The sequence below is a fragment of the Amphibalanus amphitrite genome, unplaced genomic scaffold, assembly GCF_019059575.1.
Source record: "Amphibalanus amphitrite isolate SeventyFive unplaced genomic scaffold, NRLGWU_Aamphi_draft 001955F_arrow, whole genome shotgun sequence".
Lineage (NCBI taxonomy): Eukaryota > Metazoa > Arthropoda > Thecostraca > Balanomorpha > Balanidae > Amphibalanus > Amphibalanus amphitrite.
Window position 1 is genome coordinate 32,811 of NW_024883448.1, and position 15,767 is coordinate 48,577.

The window sequence follows — 15,767 nt, forward strand, 5'->3', positions numbered from 1 at the left end:
AGGCATTTATTATGTGCTTCCAGTTTCAAGACCTAAAACAGGCCGTCAAGTGGTTCTGCCACTGCCAACCCCAAGATACAGCCTATATAGAACTATCGTCGAACGAAAATTGTGGCGCACGAAGCTGTGCACTTGACATATTGACGTGGCTAACTTCAGTTACCTTAAAGCAGTGGTCGGCAGGTCCTCCGGGGTCGTGCCCCCTTTTTTGGCGCCAGGCAGGGCCATTACCCCCACCTACCACACCCCATTGGTGATACAACCAAGGTTACTGAAATTCCATACTTTTCCGTGACTCTGGGTACCATATCTGCGAGAAACCGCAGGCCCCCTCCCCTGTGGTTTCTCGCAAATATCTCAAAAACGTTGGCACGGAGCGCCACCATTTTGGAACATTTTATCATACATCGTTTCTGCACATGTTGTGAATATTTCAGACCAGAGTCACTCAAGGTCAGGTCACCAGATCACGTCAAGTGACCTCACCTCAGTAAAGACTGCACCGCCTGCTTTAGCTGCATTGAGTGACAGATCTCTTTCAAACTTTCAGGAATTGATAAAGGCAACAACATGTACAAAATTTGTATCTCGGAGATTTGATGTCGGTGACCAAAGTTCAGGTCAATTTCACGCCCTCTCCCATTATCAATGGGGGGCGTAAAGTCAATGGTAGAAAATTGAAAGGCGCCTCTTTTGGACCAGTGTCATTCCTAACACTGTGACACTCTTTTTTTTAATCAGAAAACACTGTGACACTCTTATTTACAAGTAAACATGACCGCTGAACCGGAAAATTGCACCCGTAACCCCACTGTATGTCCCTGAGGTCATTTCAGGCAGGGCTGCGGAGTCGATGGATTTTCGGCGACTCCGACTCCGACTCCGACTTCGGCTTTCAAAAACCAGCTCCGACTCCGAGTCCGACTCCGGGCAGAATTGTCGACTCCGACCGACTCCAACTCCCGACTTCGACTCCGCAGACCTAGCAGGGCTGCGGAGTCGACAGATTTTCGGTGACTCCGACTCCGACTCCGGCTCGGGTTTCTAAAATCGACTCCGACTCCGAGTCCGACTCCGGTCATAACTGTCGACTCCGACCGACTCCGACTCCGACTCCGACTCCGCAGCCCTGATTTCAGGTCATGAATATTGAATGGTATCTAACAGCTATTCGCTAATAACTTTTGATAAAGGCATCCCAGAGCGATGAAAATGCCTTAGATGTGTTCAGCTCGACGATACGGATCGACTGATGTGCAACAAAAGGTTAGGTTAGGTTAGGTTAGGTTAGGTTAGGTTAGGTTAGGTTAGGTTAGGTTAGGTTAGGTTAGGTTAGGTTAGGTAACAAAACCTTCGATGCTTCTCGACGGGAGGATCACGATGCTGATAAAAGTGAGCTCTTGCAAGTTTTGAGTGAAAAGTTATTTAACCCGCGCCGTGCTGGTGGCCTGAACTTTCCGCCGAGTGCTGGGGGGGGGGGCGTTTTCACGCCCCCCCGTCTAACTCGGCTCCTGGGCCACGTAGCGACACGCGGTAAGCGGCAATCGAAAGAGTGTCAAAAATAAGGACGAAAACACTTCGGTCATTTTTGGGTCAGGTCAAAGGTCAGGTCACCAGAGGTCACCAAAGGTAAAATGTTGACTATTTCAACATTTTGGAAACTGCCAACGGCTATCTCGGGAACCGATAGAGCTACAGCGCCGCGGAAAAGCGCATTCGATAGCCCTTTTACAGACCTTTCTGAGTAATGTTCTCAGATTTGACCTCAGGTCAACGGTTTAGCCTCCAGAGGGCAAAAACTCCAAAAATAGCCGTTTTTACGAAAAACGTTTTTTCGTCAATAACTTTTGACTCATAAGCGCCATGACATTACTTTTGCCAGCATCGTGTTCCTCTCGTCGAGACGCGTCGAATGAACTATTTGTTGACCTTGAAAGGTCATTTTGAAAATTTGACCTCAGGTCAAGGTCATGACCTGACCGAAAAGGGTCATGTTGCATATCAGTCGATCCGTATCGTCGAGCTGAACACATCTGACGTGTTTTCACCGCTCTAGCACGTCTCTATCAAAAGTTATAGCCAAAAAACTGCTGGCGACCGTTCATGACCTGAGATGACCTCAGGGGCACACAGAGGGGTCACAGGTGCATTTTTCCTATTCAGTGTGTCATGTTTACCTATGAACCGATGTTTGAGAGCGTTTTGAACGATATTCGTCCAAAAGAGGTGCATTTCAATTTTCTCCCATTGACTTATAATGGAGAGGTCGCAAAATTGACCTGACCTTAGGTCATAGATATCAAAAATCCGAGATATACATTTTATACATACTGTTACTCATATCAATCGCTGAAAGTTTCAAAGTGATCGTTCAGTCGGTGTAGCTATAGCGAGCCTTTGAACTTTTTCTGAGGTAAGGTCACTTGACGTGACCTGGTGACCTGACCTTGAACGGCCTAGGTCTGAAATTTTCACAACATGTGCGGAAATGATGTAGGAACACGTGTACCAAAAACGGCGGCGCTGCGCGCCGCCGTTTTTGAGATATTCGCGAAAAACCTGAGGGGGGGGCGTAAAAACGCCCCCCCAGCACGGCGCGGGTTAAGAAAAACTATCAGCAAGCAACGTAGTCGTACAATTTGGCAGTTTTTGTCTCCTGCAGGCTAAACTATCTTCGGTTGAATCTGAGGGCAGGCATCAGAAAAAACGTTAAGAGAGCTATCGAATGCGTTTTTCCGCAGCGCTGTAGCTCTATCCTTTCCTTAGCTATAGGCCAGTTTGTCGAAAATTGTCAAAGGTTGACCTGGAAATTGGCGAAATTTTACGTTCGATGACCTCTGGTGACCTGACCTTTGATTTGACCTAAAAGGTGACCATAGTTTTTTCTTCATCATTTCTTACGCTCTTTCGATCGCCGACTACGGCGTTTCGCTAGTGACCCAGGAGCCAAGTTAATAGGGGGTGTTCAACCTCCATCTCCAGCAGGGCGTGGAAATCCAGGAGCCCCAGCGGGGCGCGGGTTAATCCCCATACGTATAGGGGTAGCGGGTATTTTTCGAGAATAGATCACGTTAAAAGGGTCGGATCGAAAAAAACTGTACCATCGAGCCGATCATTTTTATCTGTCCTGAAAATGGCATGACCTTAACCCGAATAACCGTTGATTTGTGGATCTTTCTTGAGATCATGGCAGGCCACAAATCTCACTTCAAGAAGTTACAGCAGGACCCGATTAACTCGGCACTTGTTATTGACCTATGGAAGGTCACCCAATGACCAACGACCTTTAAATTGGGTAGCAGCGGCTGCTTATCTTCACGGGCAACACGCTCAATTTTTCTGCAAAGCTCCAGCTCAGAGACCGAGATGCTCAGGTCAGGGTGCAATGGACGACTCCTCTCCCTTGCGTTAGTGACTGTGAAAACGCCAATAGACGAGCGCCGGCTAGTACATGACAGTTACTTTCCACGACTGTACGGAATGGTGAGCAGCTACATGAAAATTGGCATGCGCCAGCTAATCAGTTCATGCTTTGTGCGTTTGACCTCGACTAATCTTTGAATCCTGGGGCACAACAGTTGCGATGTTTGTCCCATCAAGGGAGCCATTAATTCTAAAAAAGATGAGGCTTTCTCAGAGGCCCTCATTACCCCCCGCCGAAGGGCGCCATTACCCCCAAAGGGGGCATGCCCCACCATTTGCCGACCCCTGCCTTAAAGGGACTATCCCACCTTCTAAAATGTTGTTAAAACCAGTTAAATTGTGCCCGACTTTATAGATTGGATGACTAGGAACACGGTTCTGGCATTTGTTTTTCATTAAACATCTTAGGCTTCCCATATTCCAAACACAAACTTTCAAATATGTGACGTCACAGCCCAAAATTACCTCCTTCCCCAGGCCACATAACTGTCATAAAGCTGATTCTTTTTACTCTGTAGGCACCACAACAAAGTTCAGACCAAGTTTTAAGCGCTTTTTCAACGAACAAACCCATTTAAATCAGAATGACTAAACGAGGTGACGTCACACTAACGGTCGCTCCATGTTGAAGATAGGGCCTTGTACAAGGCCCATTTTCAAATGAAGGGAGCGAATTTCTTCAACACCAAGAGGCCGCGGGGGTTGCAACCTAGATAGATAGTGATTTCTGAACCTCGCCGCAAACTTGGCTATCTCAACTCAAACCCCATGTTAAAGGTGGGATAGTCCTTTTAAGTATAGTTGATATGAAAGTGCTCGTCAACTGCACTGTAAAAAGGTTTAGCTCCCTTTGCGCTAAACCGGTGCTACTAGGGTGCTATTCAGATGCTAAGAATTTATGATGCTTAAAATAAGCAGCATTTTGTAAAGCAGATGCTAAAATATAGCATCACATGCTTGATATAAGCATGCTACGATAAATGGATGCTTGGTTTAAGCATCCGTTGTAAAATATCGTAATTAATTATAGCACCTTATATTAACCCTCGCCCTGGCAGGGCATTTTTCATAACACGGCCTGGCAGGGAGGGGGGGGGGTCGATGCGACCCCCCCTCGTGATTGGCTCCTATGGCACCTAGAAACACCAAATTTGGTAGGTAGGTGGGCCCCCTGGAGAGTTCTCGCCCCTTTGCAAATTTGGTTGCTCTAGGTCAATATTTAGGGGGGTTTTGGGGGGGTATAAATGTAAAACTTTCGCTAAAAACAGGTCAAAAGTTTTTCGCTTATAACTTTCGATCTAATTAAGATAGCGCAAAAAGAAAAGCACCAGTGAACTCAGCACGTCAAGGCGCGTCGAATGATATACTTTTTAGCCTGCTTAAGTGTACTTTAAGTTTTTCTTAAATTTTAAGTAAACTTAAATTAATAAATTAAGTTCAAGGTAACCAAATTGCATCATATCGCATTTCATTCGATTCGGCTGATCACTGGGAACACAATGATACCATTTTTTAAGCTCTAGCGTCATTATGTGCCAAGTTATTGGCAAAAACGTTATTTGACCTCAGTTGACCTCATTTGACCTGACCCATGGATAAGTACACCAAACAAAGAAGCACCAAGTGACCTGCTGTTAAGTACTGTGGTTTCAAAGCACAAAAGTGATAAAACGAAGCGGATATCTCCAGTATTTTCCGAATTTAGTATTTTCCCATATGTTTAACATTACGACGTAATGACCTCTAGCTGACCTCAGGTCAGTGACCTCAAAAAACCCGAACTATATGTTATACAACTCGGTGATCTTAGCACATCCTGAAAGTTTGAAGGAAATCAGTCCAAAACTGTTGTAGTGCACCGCCGCACGTTCTCCGACGCGGCGCGGCACTACCGCCGCTGGCGACTGGCGAGCGCTCCGACGCGGGGCGGCGCCACCGTCGACCTCAACGTGGCGCTGCTGTCGCAGCTGACGCGAGGCGCAGGTTCAGCGATATCCGCCAGATGGCTCTGCTCCACTTGCTCATTTCTATGTCCGATTTATTAATGTTTTAGAAATGTATGTTCGTGTGTATGTATCATAATGTTCATCGTTGTGTGGGCATTCACGCACTCTTCTAGAAAGTATCTCTCGCTCTGATATACGTTTTCTCACTGCTTTGTACTGTCCTTAACTTTGCCAAAACGAACTATGGTTTCATCGTTGTGTTCACTATATAGCTTGCTCATGCTGATTCAAATACATCGCTATCCTTGGCCGATCTAAGTGTTTGGGGGAGACGGCTCCACATCAGGGAACTTCCCAGCCCGTCGTTGTGTGGAATCCCAAGTTGCGAATCCCAAACACTGGAACGGCTTCATCCGGCTTAGAGCACGACTCGCCACGGCACCAGCCACAAATGGTGACCCCGACGTGATCGGTAGCTCAAGAAGTCATCGTCTCCGCCTCGGCAAGAAGAGGTCATCTTTGACCTGGCCTCCCCATCGCCTCGGCAAGAATGGGTGACCTTCACCCGGCTTCCGCTGCCGCGAACAGTGAATAGTGCGCTGGTGACGTGGCCTAGCCTCAGCGCAACGAGCGCCCAACGCAGTGCAGCGCAGCGAGCGCCAACGCAGTGCAGCGCAGCGAGCGCCAACGCAGTGCAGCGCAGCGAGCGCCAGCACAGTGAGCGCGGCGAGCGCCTAGTGATTACCGACAGTCTTTCAGTGTGCCTCTAGTGTTAGTGCTTGCTGTATATAGTGACTATGCCGTCACCCATCGAGCCGGAGAGTGCCGCCCAGGACGCGCCGACGCGGCCATTCGCGTCGTTCCGGCTGCCGGCCTACGCACCTGAAGAAGCCGAGCTCTGGCTGGTGCAGGTCGAGTGTGCCTTCGCCGTCGCCGGCATCACGGATGACCACGACAAGTTCCGGCTGCTGGTGGCCAACCTGCCTGTGCATGTCGCTTCACAAGTTCGAGACGTGATAACAGCCGAGACCGGCTCGTTTTCAGAACTAAAAGGGGCCCTGAGCACGCGCCTGGCCCAGTCGCGCGCCTCACGCCTCGAGGCACTCCTCCACGACCACCAGCTGGGCGACAGGAGGCCCACGCAGCTGTTGCGCAGCATGCAGCACATGCTGGGCAGCGCGGGCCACGACCTCGGCCTTCTCAGGACGCTGTTCCTGCAGCGCCTGCCGCCGACGACCCGCGCCGCCCTCGCGCTGCTGCCGGAGGACACTGGTATTGACGACCTGGCCAGCGCGGCCGACCGATTCCAGGAGGCCTCTGGCGGTGCCGCCGTGACTGCTGTCTGCACGCCGACGGCCGGCGTCGCTGCCGCCTGTGGCCCGCCGGCCGGCCCTGGGGTCACGCTCGCCCCGCCGGCCAGCGCGGTGGCCGCCGCCGGACCGCCCGCCGCCTGCGGGTGCGGTAACTCCGGCATGGCCGCTGCCGTCACCGCCCTCACCGCTGCGGTAGCACGCATCGAGGCCGTGTTCCAGCGGGGCGGTGCCGACGCTCCTCGGCGTGGCCGCTCCCGCTCCCGTCCGCGCCGACCCGCACCTGCCTCGTCTGGCAGTTCTCAACCGGCATCGGTGACACCTGATGAAGGGTACTGCTGGTACCACCAGAAGTACGGCGCGGAGGCCCACCGCTGCAGACCGCCGTGCTCCTGGTCGGGAAACTAGCCCGCCTGTCCGCGCTAGCGCCAGCGGAGACGGGCCGGCCGACACTGGCGCCCCTCTTCTATGTCACCGACCTTGCCCGGAACTGGCGGTTCCTCGTTGACACCGGCGCACAGGTGAGTGTCGTCCCACCACGAGCCGTGGCCGACGGCACCACTGTGCAGCAGCCCGACGCGCCTCGACTGGAAGCAGCCAACGGCACAGAGATCAAGCTCCATGGCGTTATTTCGACTTCGGTGCGTTTCGGAACAGTGGACTACCCGTGGACATTCATGGTCGCCGACGTATCGATGCCGATCTTGGGAGCGGACTTTCTCGCCCATCATCGTCTGCTGGTGGACATGCGCCGTCAGCTCCTCCAGGCTGAACACGGCACAACGTGCGCCGTGGGCACCCGAGCCGACATCGGCTCCGTCGGAGTGCGCATGTGCGCGGCGCCCACTCTCGCAGACTTGTTTAAAGAGTTCCCTCGAGTGACAGCCACATCTGCGCAACTCCTGCCCGTACGCCATAACGTCACTCACCACATCGTGACACGTGGACCTCCTCGTGTAGGGCACCCTCGGCGTTTGCCGCCCGACCGCCTCCGCATCGCCCGTCAGGAGTTCGACAAGCTGATCAGCCTCGGGGTCGCCCGCCCATCCAAGAGCAGCTGGGCGTCGCCCCTCCACATGGAGCCCAAGAAGGAGCCCGGACAGTGGCGCCCGTGCGGCGACTACCGCGCCCTGAACGCCGCCACCGTCCCGGACCGGTATCCCATACCGTTCCTGCAGGACTTCTCCGCGAACCTGCACGGCTGTACCATCTTCTCGAAGATCGACCTCGTCCGCGCGTACCATCAGATCCCGGTCGAACCCGCTGACATCCCGAAGACGGCCATCGTCACACCGTTCGGGCTATTCGAGATGCAGCGGATGAGCTTCGGTCTTCGCAACGCCAGTCAGACATTCCAGCGCTTCATAGACGAGGTGATGCGCGGGCTGACGTGCTGCTACGTGTACATCGACGACATCCTCATCGCCAGCACGTCCGTCGAGCAGCACCGCCGTCACCTCCGTCAGGTACTGGAACGTCTCGACAAGTTCGGCGTCACGATCAACCCAAAGAAGTGCGTGCTGGGCGTCAACCGTATCAGCTTCCTCGGTCACGATGTGTCCCCGGACGGCATCGCCCCGCTGCCGGAGAAGGTCGCCGCAGTCCAGGAGTTTCCGCAGCCGACCACGCAACGCCAACTGCGTAGGTTCATCGGCCTGGTGACCTACTATCACCGGTTCCTGCCTGGTGCTGCCGGCCTCCTCCGACCGCTTCACCACCTGCTGGACCAGAAACGCAAACGCGCGGCGCCGGTGGAGTGGACGCCAACCGCTGAGGACGCCTTCCAACGCGTGAAGGCTGCCCTGGCTCAGGCCACGCAGCTCGCGCACCCCACTCCCGGCGCAGCGCTGAGTCTGCAGGTCGATGCCTCTGACACCGGCGTCGGCGCTGTCCTGCAGCAACACTCGCACGGGACCTGGACGCCGCTGGCTTTCTTCTCGAAGTCACTCCAACCAGCAGAGACACGCTACAGCACCTTCGGCCGCGAACTGCTCGGGGCGTATCTGGCGGTCAAGCACTTCCGGCACACTCTGGAAGGCCGCCAGTTCGCCATCTTCACCGACCACAAGGCCCTCGTGTCGGCAGTCTCGTCCGGGTCAGCCAGCTACTCGCCGAGGGAGATCCGGCACCTGGACTTCATCTCCCAGTTCACCACCGACATCAGGCACGTGCCTGGGAAAGAAAACGCGGCTGCGGACGCTCTGAGTCGAACAGTGGCGATGCTCTCAGCACCGTGCCCGCCAGTCGACGACTTCGACGAGCTCGCAGCCTGCCAGCAAGAGGACGAAGAGCTGGCGCGCTTCCGCTCGACAGAGCACGGGCTCAAACTCAGAGACGCCCGGCTCCCCAGCGGCCGCACGCTGGTCATCGACGAGTCCCAGGGTGTACCGCGGCCGTGGATCCCGGCACCGCTCCGGCGCGCCTACTTCCGGCACGTGCACGATCTGGCCCACCCGGGAGTGCGCGCCACCGTCGACCTGGTCACGCGGCGTTTCGTGTGGCCGTCGGTGAAGAAGGACGCCGCACTCTGGGCGCGCACCTGCGTCCCGTGCCAGCGCACCAAAGTCCACCGGCACACGACAGCGCCGCCCGCCTCGTTCCCGCCACCTGCCGACAGGTTTCGACAAGTGCACGCCGACCTGGTCGGCCCGCTGCCGCCGTCTGAGGGCTACTCGTATCTTCTGACGGTGGTGGACCGGTACAGCCGCTGGCCGGAGGCGATCCCGCTGCGTGGCATCACGGCGCGAGAGGTCGCCCGGGCGCTGATCTCCGGCTGGATCTCTCGGTTCGGCGTCCCGGACGAGATCATCACCGACCGGGGCAGCCAATTCGAGTCGGCGCTCTGGGCTGAGCTGTCCACTCTCCTGGGCTGCGCGCGGCGCCGGACCACCGCGTACCACCCCCAGGCCAACGGGATGGTGGAGCGCCTGCACCGGCAGCTTAAGGCCGCGCTGCGCGCCGCCGCGCCCGCCCGCTGGACGGAGGCTCTTCCTTTGGCGCTGCTCGGAATCCGCTCGGCGCTCAAACAAGACCTGGGCTGCAGCACTGCCGAGTTGGTGTACGGAGCGCCGCTCCGCCTACCTGGGGAACTCATCACCCCGTCCGCCACCGCGCCTCCTACGCCGGAATCATTCGCCGCCGAGCTTCAGCGCACCATGGCGGCACTGCGCCCGACGGCACCAGGGGCTCCGCCACGGTTTTGGGATTGGGGGGGTCCGACCGAAAACACAAAACCTCGCTAGCGGATCCGGGGTCGGCATTTTGGGCGAATTCACCCCCCTCCCCTGCAGCTCCCGAAGATCATGAAAAATTGCCGCTTTTTCTATACCTCAAAGAAAACTTAATAATTCTATCGGGATAATTTTGCTTTGAGCCGAAAAACTTAGGCTAAATTTGCACAAGAAATCGAAAACTGAGAAGCGGAGCCCATTGACACCGACATGGCGGCCTCTCAAATCAACGTTTTTGAGCAATGGAGGCCGCTGTTGCGCGCTCCAAGGGCGGTGTTAGCCATCAGACAGCGCATTAGGCTCTCAGTGACTGGCAATTGGCATGCGCTTGGGAACTCAGGGGCCTTCATAGGCGCTCAGATATCTATGTTAGGCTCTTAGGCCAGTGCCGGGTCCTCCAAGGCCGTAGTTGAAGGAAAGCGCAGGGCTTTAGGAGTCGTTGAAGGGATTTGAAAGCCCTGCCCACATACATATAGCAGTATGGAGTCCTTAGAGACTGACATTCAGGCTCTGTGATCAAAGAGTGACCTACCTCGACCTGAAAATGGATATCAAAATGCTGCAATTGAATCAAAGGTCAGGTTATGCAGGGAATCCTGTAAGAGTTGTGATTTGTAGACGTATCTCTACCGACCGGCATTCAGAGTCCTGTGCAGATTATTGCAGATTACCTCAGAACGGTGTGAGGCTGCTTAGACTAGTACGGTGCTTGAAAGTCCGGCTTAACCCCCTTCCCCCAACACTATCAGTTGACCTCACATGGAAAAAAGGATTATCAGATCGCTTTTTGAAGCTCTTTTGGGGCGGGTATTGTGTCTAGGTGTCCTGCAAGCTGGACCTCTCTCACGAAATTATAGCCGAATTCTAGCATGCTGAGCTAATCCTATAGCAATCTTAAACGCATTCATTTTATTAGGTCGTTCAATAAGTAACGAACAATCGGTCATAACTTCTTTATTTCTTAATTTAACACTTTCAAACTTTCACAGATTATAGATCAAATGTTTCTGAACGTAGCCTTTGCCTCAAACCAGTCGCCGCCCGCCTGCACACACTTCTCCCAGCGTTCCGGCCAACGCCGGAATTCCGCCCGGAAAAACGCGTTTTCCGTCTTTTTCACCCAGTTCTTGACAGCGCACCTGACTTTAGCATCGGTCTCGAAGTGTTCACCACGGAGGCCATCCTTCAGGGGACCAGAGGTGAAAATCTGAAGGAGCCAGGTTCGGACTGTAGGGCGGCTGGGGCCAGGGGCGGATCCAGAAAACTCCAAGGGAGGGGTCATGAATCGAAGTGGGGCACCCTACCTATACCCAAAATTAAAAACTCGACGGATTTCGGCCACTTTATTTTTGGTGGGGCCCTATTTTTAGTTTTTTTCCTGTTTTTTATTTTTTTATTTTTCCCCTGCCCCCTGGGCCCTGACAGAACTGTGGTGCCCCTGACAACCCTGAAGTGTCCCTGACAGGCACGTGGTGCACCTGACAGGCCCAAGGTGCCCCTGCGAGGCCGGTGGTGCCCCTGGCTGGCCTGTGGTGCCCCTGCTAGACCTCTGGTGCCCCCGACAGGCCTGAGGTGCTCCTGAAAGGACTGTGGTGCCCCTGGGCTCTGACAAGCCTGAGGTGCCCTGACAGGCACGTGGTGCCCCTGACAGGCCCGCGGTGCCCTTGCTAGGCCTGTGGTGCCCCTGGCAGGTCTGTGGTGCCCCTAGCGGGCCTGTGGTGCCCCTGCTAGGCCGCTGGTGCCTCTGGGCTCTGGCAGGACTGTGGTGCTCCTGACAAACCTGAAATGCCCCTGATAAGCCCAAGGTGCCCCTGGGCCCTGCGAGGCCGGTGGTGCCCCTGTGAGGCCGGGGGTGCCCCTGGCCCCTGCGAGGCCGGTGGTGCCCCTGGCGGGCCTGTGGTGCCCCTGGCGGGCCTGTGGTGCCCCTGGCGGGCCTGTGGTGCCCCTGGCGGGCCTGTGGTGCCCCTGGCGGGCCTGTGGTGCCCCTGGCGGGCCTGCGGTGCCCCTGGCGGGCCTGTGGTGCCCCTGTCAGGCCTGTGGTGCCCCTTTCAGGCTTGTGGTGCCCCTGGAAATTGATAGGCCGGTGGTGGCCCTGGCAGGCCTGTGGTGCCCCCGTGGGGCACCACAAGGTCCCAAGGGGGGGGGGCATGACCCATATGACCCCCCTCCCCTTGGATCCGCCACTGGCTGGGGCATGATATTCAGCCCTGTCTCGCGATCTCCTCGCGTGTGGCGTGAGACATGTGGGGAAGAGCGTTGTCATGGTGTCATCCTGGTGGGCTTTCTTGAACCTGGGCGGACTATGGACAGCGGGCCGCTACATCACAGTCCTGCAGGAGACTGAGAAAAGCAATCCTGAAGAAGAGGCGCGGTTCGGATGTCAACAACATCACCATACGGCATACACCATGACAACGCCCGACCGCACTTGTCTCACGCCACGCGCGAGGAGATCGCGTGACAGGGCTGAATATCATGCCCCAGCCGCCCTACAGTCCGGACCTGGCTCCTTCAGATTTTCACCTCTTTGGTCCCCTGAAGGATGGCCTCCATGGTGAACACTTCGAGACCGACGCTGAAGTCATGTGCGCTGTCATGAACTGGGTGAAAAATACGGAAAACGCGTTTTTCCGGGCGGAATTCCGGCGTTGGCCGGAACGCTGGGAGAAGTGTGTGCAGGCGGGCGGCGGCTGGTTTGAGGCATAGGCTGCATTCAGAAATGTCTGATCTATAATCTGTGAAAGTTTGAAAGTGTTAAATAAACAAATAAAGAAGTTATGACCGATTGTTCGTTACTTATTGAACGACCTAATAATAATAACAAAATGGCAGAATAATGACACTCTCGTACCTACATATTATAGGTCGGCGAGAGTTGAGCGTTTCGTGTGTCACATTTTTAGGGATCTCTACATTTCTAGATCTTAAATTCCTTAGCTTTGCGACTGTCAGCACTACACATTCTTAAATTATTCAACACATTCTGTGAATGATTGAGTCATTCTTACGCGAAAACACGCTTATAGGTATTCAGAATATTGGGGGGTACTGTACCCCCCAGGTAAATTATTGAGGGGGTCCGGACCCCCGCGTACCCCCCTGTGGCGGAGCCCCTGGACGGCACCACGACCAGCACCAAGCGCGCCGTCGTACGTGCCGCGCGCGCTGGACCACGCCTCGCACGTGTTCGTGCGCCACGACGCAGTGAAGCCGCCGCTTGCACCGCGTTATGGCGGACCATACAAGGTGCTACACAGATCGGCGAAGACGGTCACTGTGGACCGAGGTGGTCGTTCCGACGTTATCTCCATCGACCGAGTCAAACCGGCGCACTTGGAACGGCCCCCGCCTGCTCCAACTCCGACAGCATCGCCGTCTGCGGTCCAAGACACGGCGCGTTCCGCCGACTCGGCAACACCGGCCTCCGGCCCAGAGCTCCTCCTGCCAGCGCCTCGCGCACCGAAGCCACCACTTCCGCCACCGCGTGGCGATCTGCCGCTACAGCCGCCGCCTCCGCCCGCGCCCCCACCGCCGTGCCTACGGACGACCCGCTCCGGCCGTGCTGTACGGCCACCAACGCGTTTTCTTAACGTCACGTTCGCAGTGCCGTCTCTAGGGGGAGGGTGATGTAGTGCACCGCCGCACGTTCTCCGACGCGGCGCGGCACTACCGCCGCTGGCGACTGGCGAGCGCTCCGACGCGGGGCGGCGCCACCGTCGACCTCAACGTGGCGCTGCTGTCGCAGCTGACGCGAGGCGCAGGTTCAGCGATATCCGCCAGATGGCTCTGCTCCACTTGCTCATTTCTATGTCCGATTTATTAATGTTTTAGAAATGTATGTTCGTGTGTATGTATCATAATGTTCATCGTTGTGTGGGCATTCACGCACTCTTCTAGAAAGTATCTCTCGCTCTGATATACGTTTTCTCACTGCTTTGTACTGTCCTTAACTTTGCCAAAACGAACTATGGTTTCATCGTTGTGTTCACTATATAGCTTGCTCATGCTGATTCAAATACATCGCTATCCTTGGCCGATCTAAGTGTTTGGGGGAGACGGCTCCACATCAGGGAACTTCCCAGCCCGTCGTTGTGTGGAATCCCAAGTTGCGAATCCCAAACACTGGAACGGCTTCATCCGGCTTAGAGCACGACTCGCCACGGCACCAGCCACACTGTGAGTTGGACAGGTGCAAAAAGAAAATTGAAATTTGACCATGACCTTGTACCGGTTTTTCTGACCTGATGACCTGACCCAAGGTCATCCGGACCTGAAATTTTCAGGTCATATGTAAAAAGGTTGCCCCATAGGCTGTGCCAAATTTGGCGGCGCCCGTTCTTACGCTAGCTTCGAAAAACCTTAGGGGGGGGTCGCATCGACCCCCCTGCCAGGGCGAGGGATCATGATGTCAATATTACAACGGATACACATCGAAATAATTCACCCGGTAGCACAGATCATGGATTGTTTTCAACATATGCATCATGGGCATAAGGAAAGTTCTTTTTTATCACGAAGTCTCTTTGTTGGTGTTTCACCGCTTCCGATGACCTCTGCTATTTTTCCTATTTTTATGTATACTTTTAAGTAACTTTTGAAGTAATTGTGGATAAGGGAGGGGAGGGGTGTCGAATCCGTATACCCCTCCTGTCATCTCGAAACTTAACCCGCGCCCCGTAGGGAGGGGGGGGGGGTCCGAAACGCCCCCCCCCCCCTGTCCTTTTCGGTCGATATCTCCTAAACGGCTGGAGATATCGCCACCAAACTTTCAGGACCCCTCCGGGCATCAATTTTACACAGTGGGATTAAAATTTTTTCTAGAGGCCATGATAGGTTGGCCACAAATGACGTCAGAATGACGTCATGTTCTGCCATTTTCGACCGAAAAAAAGACCTTCGCGAGAAGAGCTGTCATGCCTACAGCTTTGAAGATACAGAAAAATGATCAAGACATAGAAGGTGTAGAATTGACAGGGCTACAAAACTGGTATCTCGGATTTGTGAAATTTTTGAGTTTTGACCATAAAAATAAAAAATGCGATTTTTGTGATATATTAGCCAAAAAATCCAAAAAAATTGAGTTTAAAAAAACGGAATATATGTGATAGTACCTACCGTATTCTATCTACATACCAAATTTCAGATCGATATCTCGTTTTTGGCCAAGTTATAGCGAACAAACTGTTCAAAAATGATGACGTCAAATTTTCAAACTGAATTTTCGGCAATTCTAGACCACGTAGGGCAAAACAAAGACCACCATTGGACTCCCCGTGACGAGCTGCATCGAATTGCTCTCTGTGAGGCAAACTATTAACCTGAGCATGGCCCACGGAGCCTGACTGCGGCTGCGCGCCGCCGTTTTTACGCTATCTTCGAAAAACCTTAGGGGGGGGGTAGCATCGACCCCCCCCTGCCAGGGCGAGGGTTAATGAAGGTGCTGCATAATAGCATCTTATTTCAGTATTTTGGAAATATCAATCTATGGTGCTATCTGCTAATTAGCTCCTTAGGTGCTAACGTTGTGCTACACTGAAACACTGTAAAAAGATTAGCACTTTTGGTGCTAAACAACTGCTATTAAGGTGCTTAGGATTAGCACCTATTCCGATGGAACCCTGGAGTACAACCAAGGCACTGAAGCTTCAAACGTCACACACAGATGGCGCTGTTTCATACGGCTTTTAGGCACCACTGATATAGTTGCACATTTTTTTTTGCGTTTTCCAAGAGGGGCAGAAGTAATATAGATAAGATGCATCTTCAAAACCTCTGCAACATTCATCACGTGACTATTGGCAACGCTTTTGTTCCGAAACTGACAACTGAAACCAATTCAATTCATTATACCTATAGGT

General features: G+C 54.0%; 1 protein-coding gene across 1 annotated transcript; it reads left to right on the forward strand.

Moving 5' to 3' along the window:
• Positions 1-6,166: 6,166 nt before the first annotated feature.
• On the forward strand, positions 6,167-7,087 carry LOC122375911. The gene has a single exon (XM_043355490.1). It carries the CDS (start codon positions 6,167-6,169, stop codon positions 7,085-7,087), a length of 921 nt encoding a protein of 306 aa, XP_043211425.1.
• Positions 7,088-15,767: the final 8,680 nt, after the last annotated feature.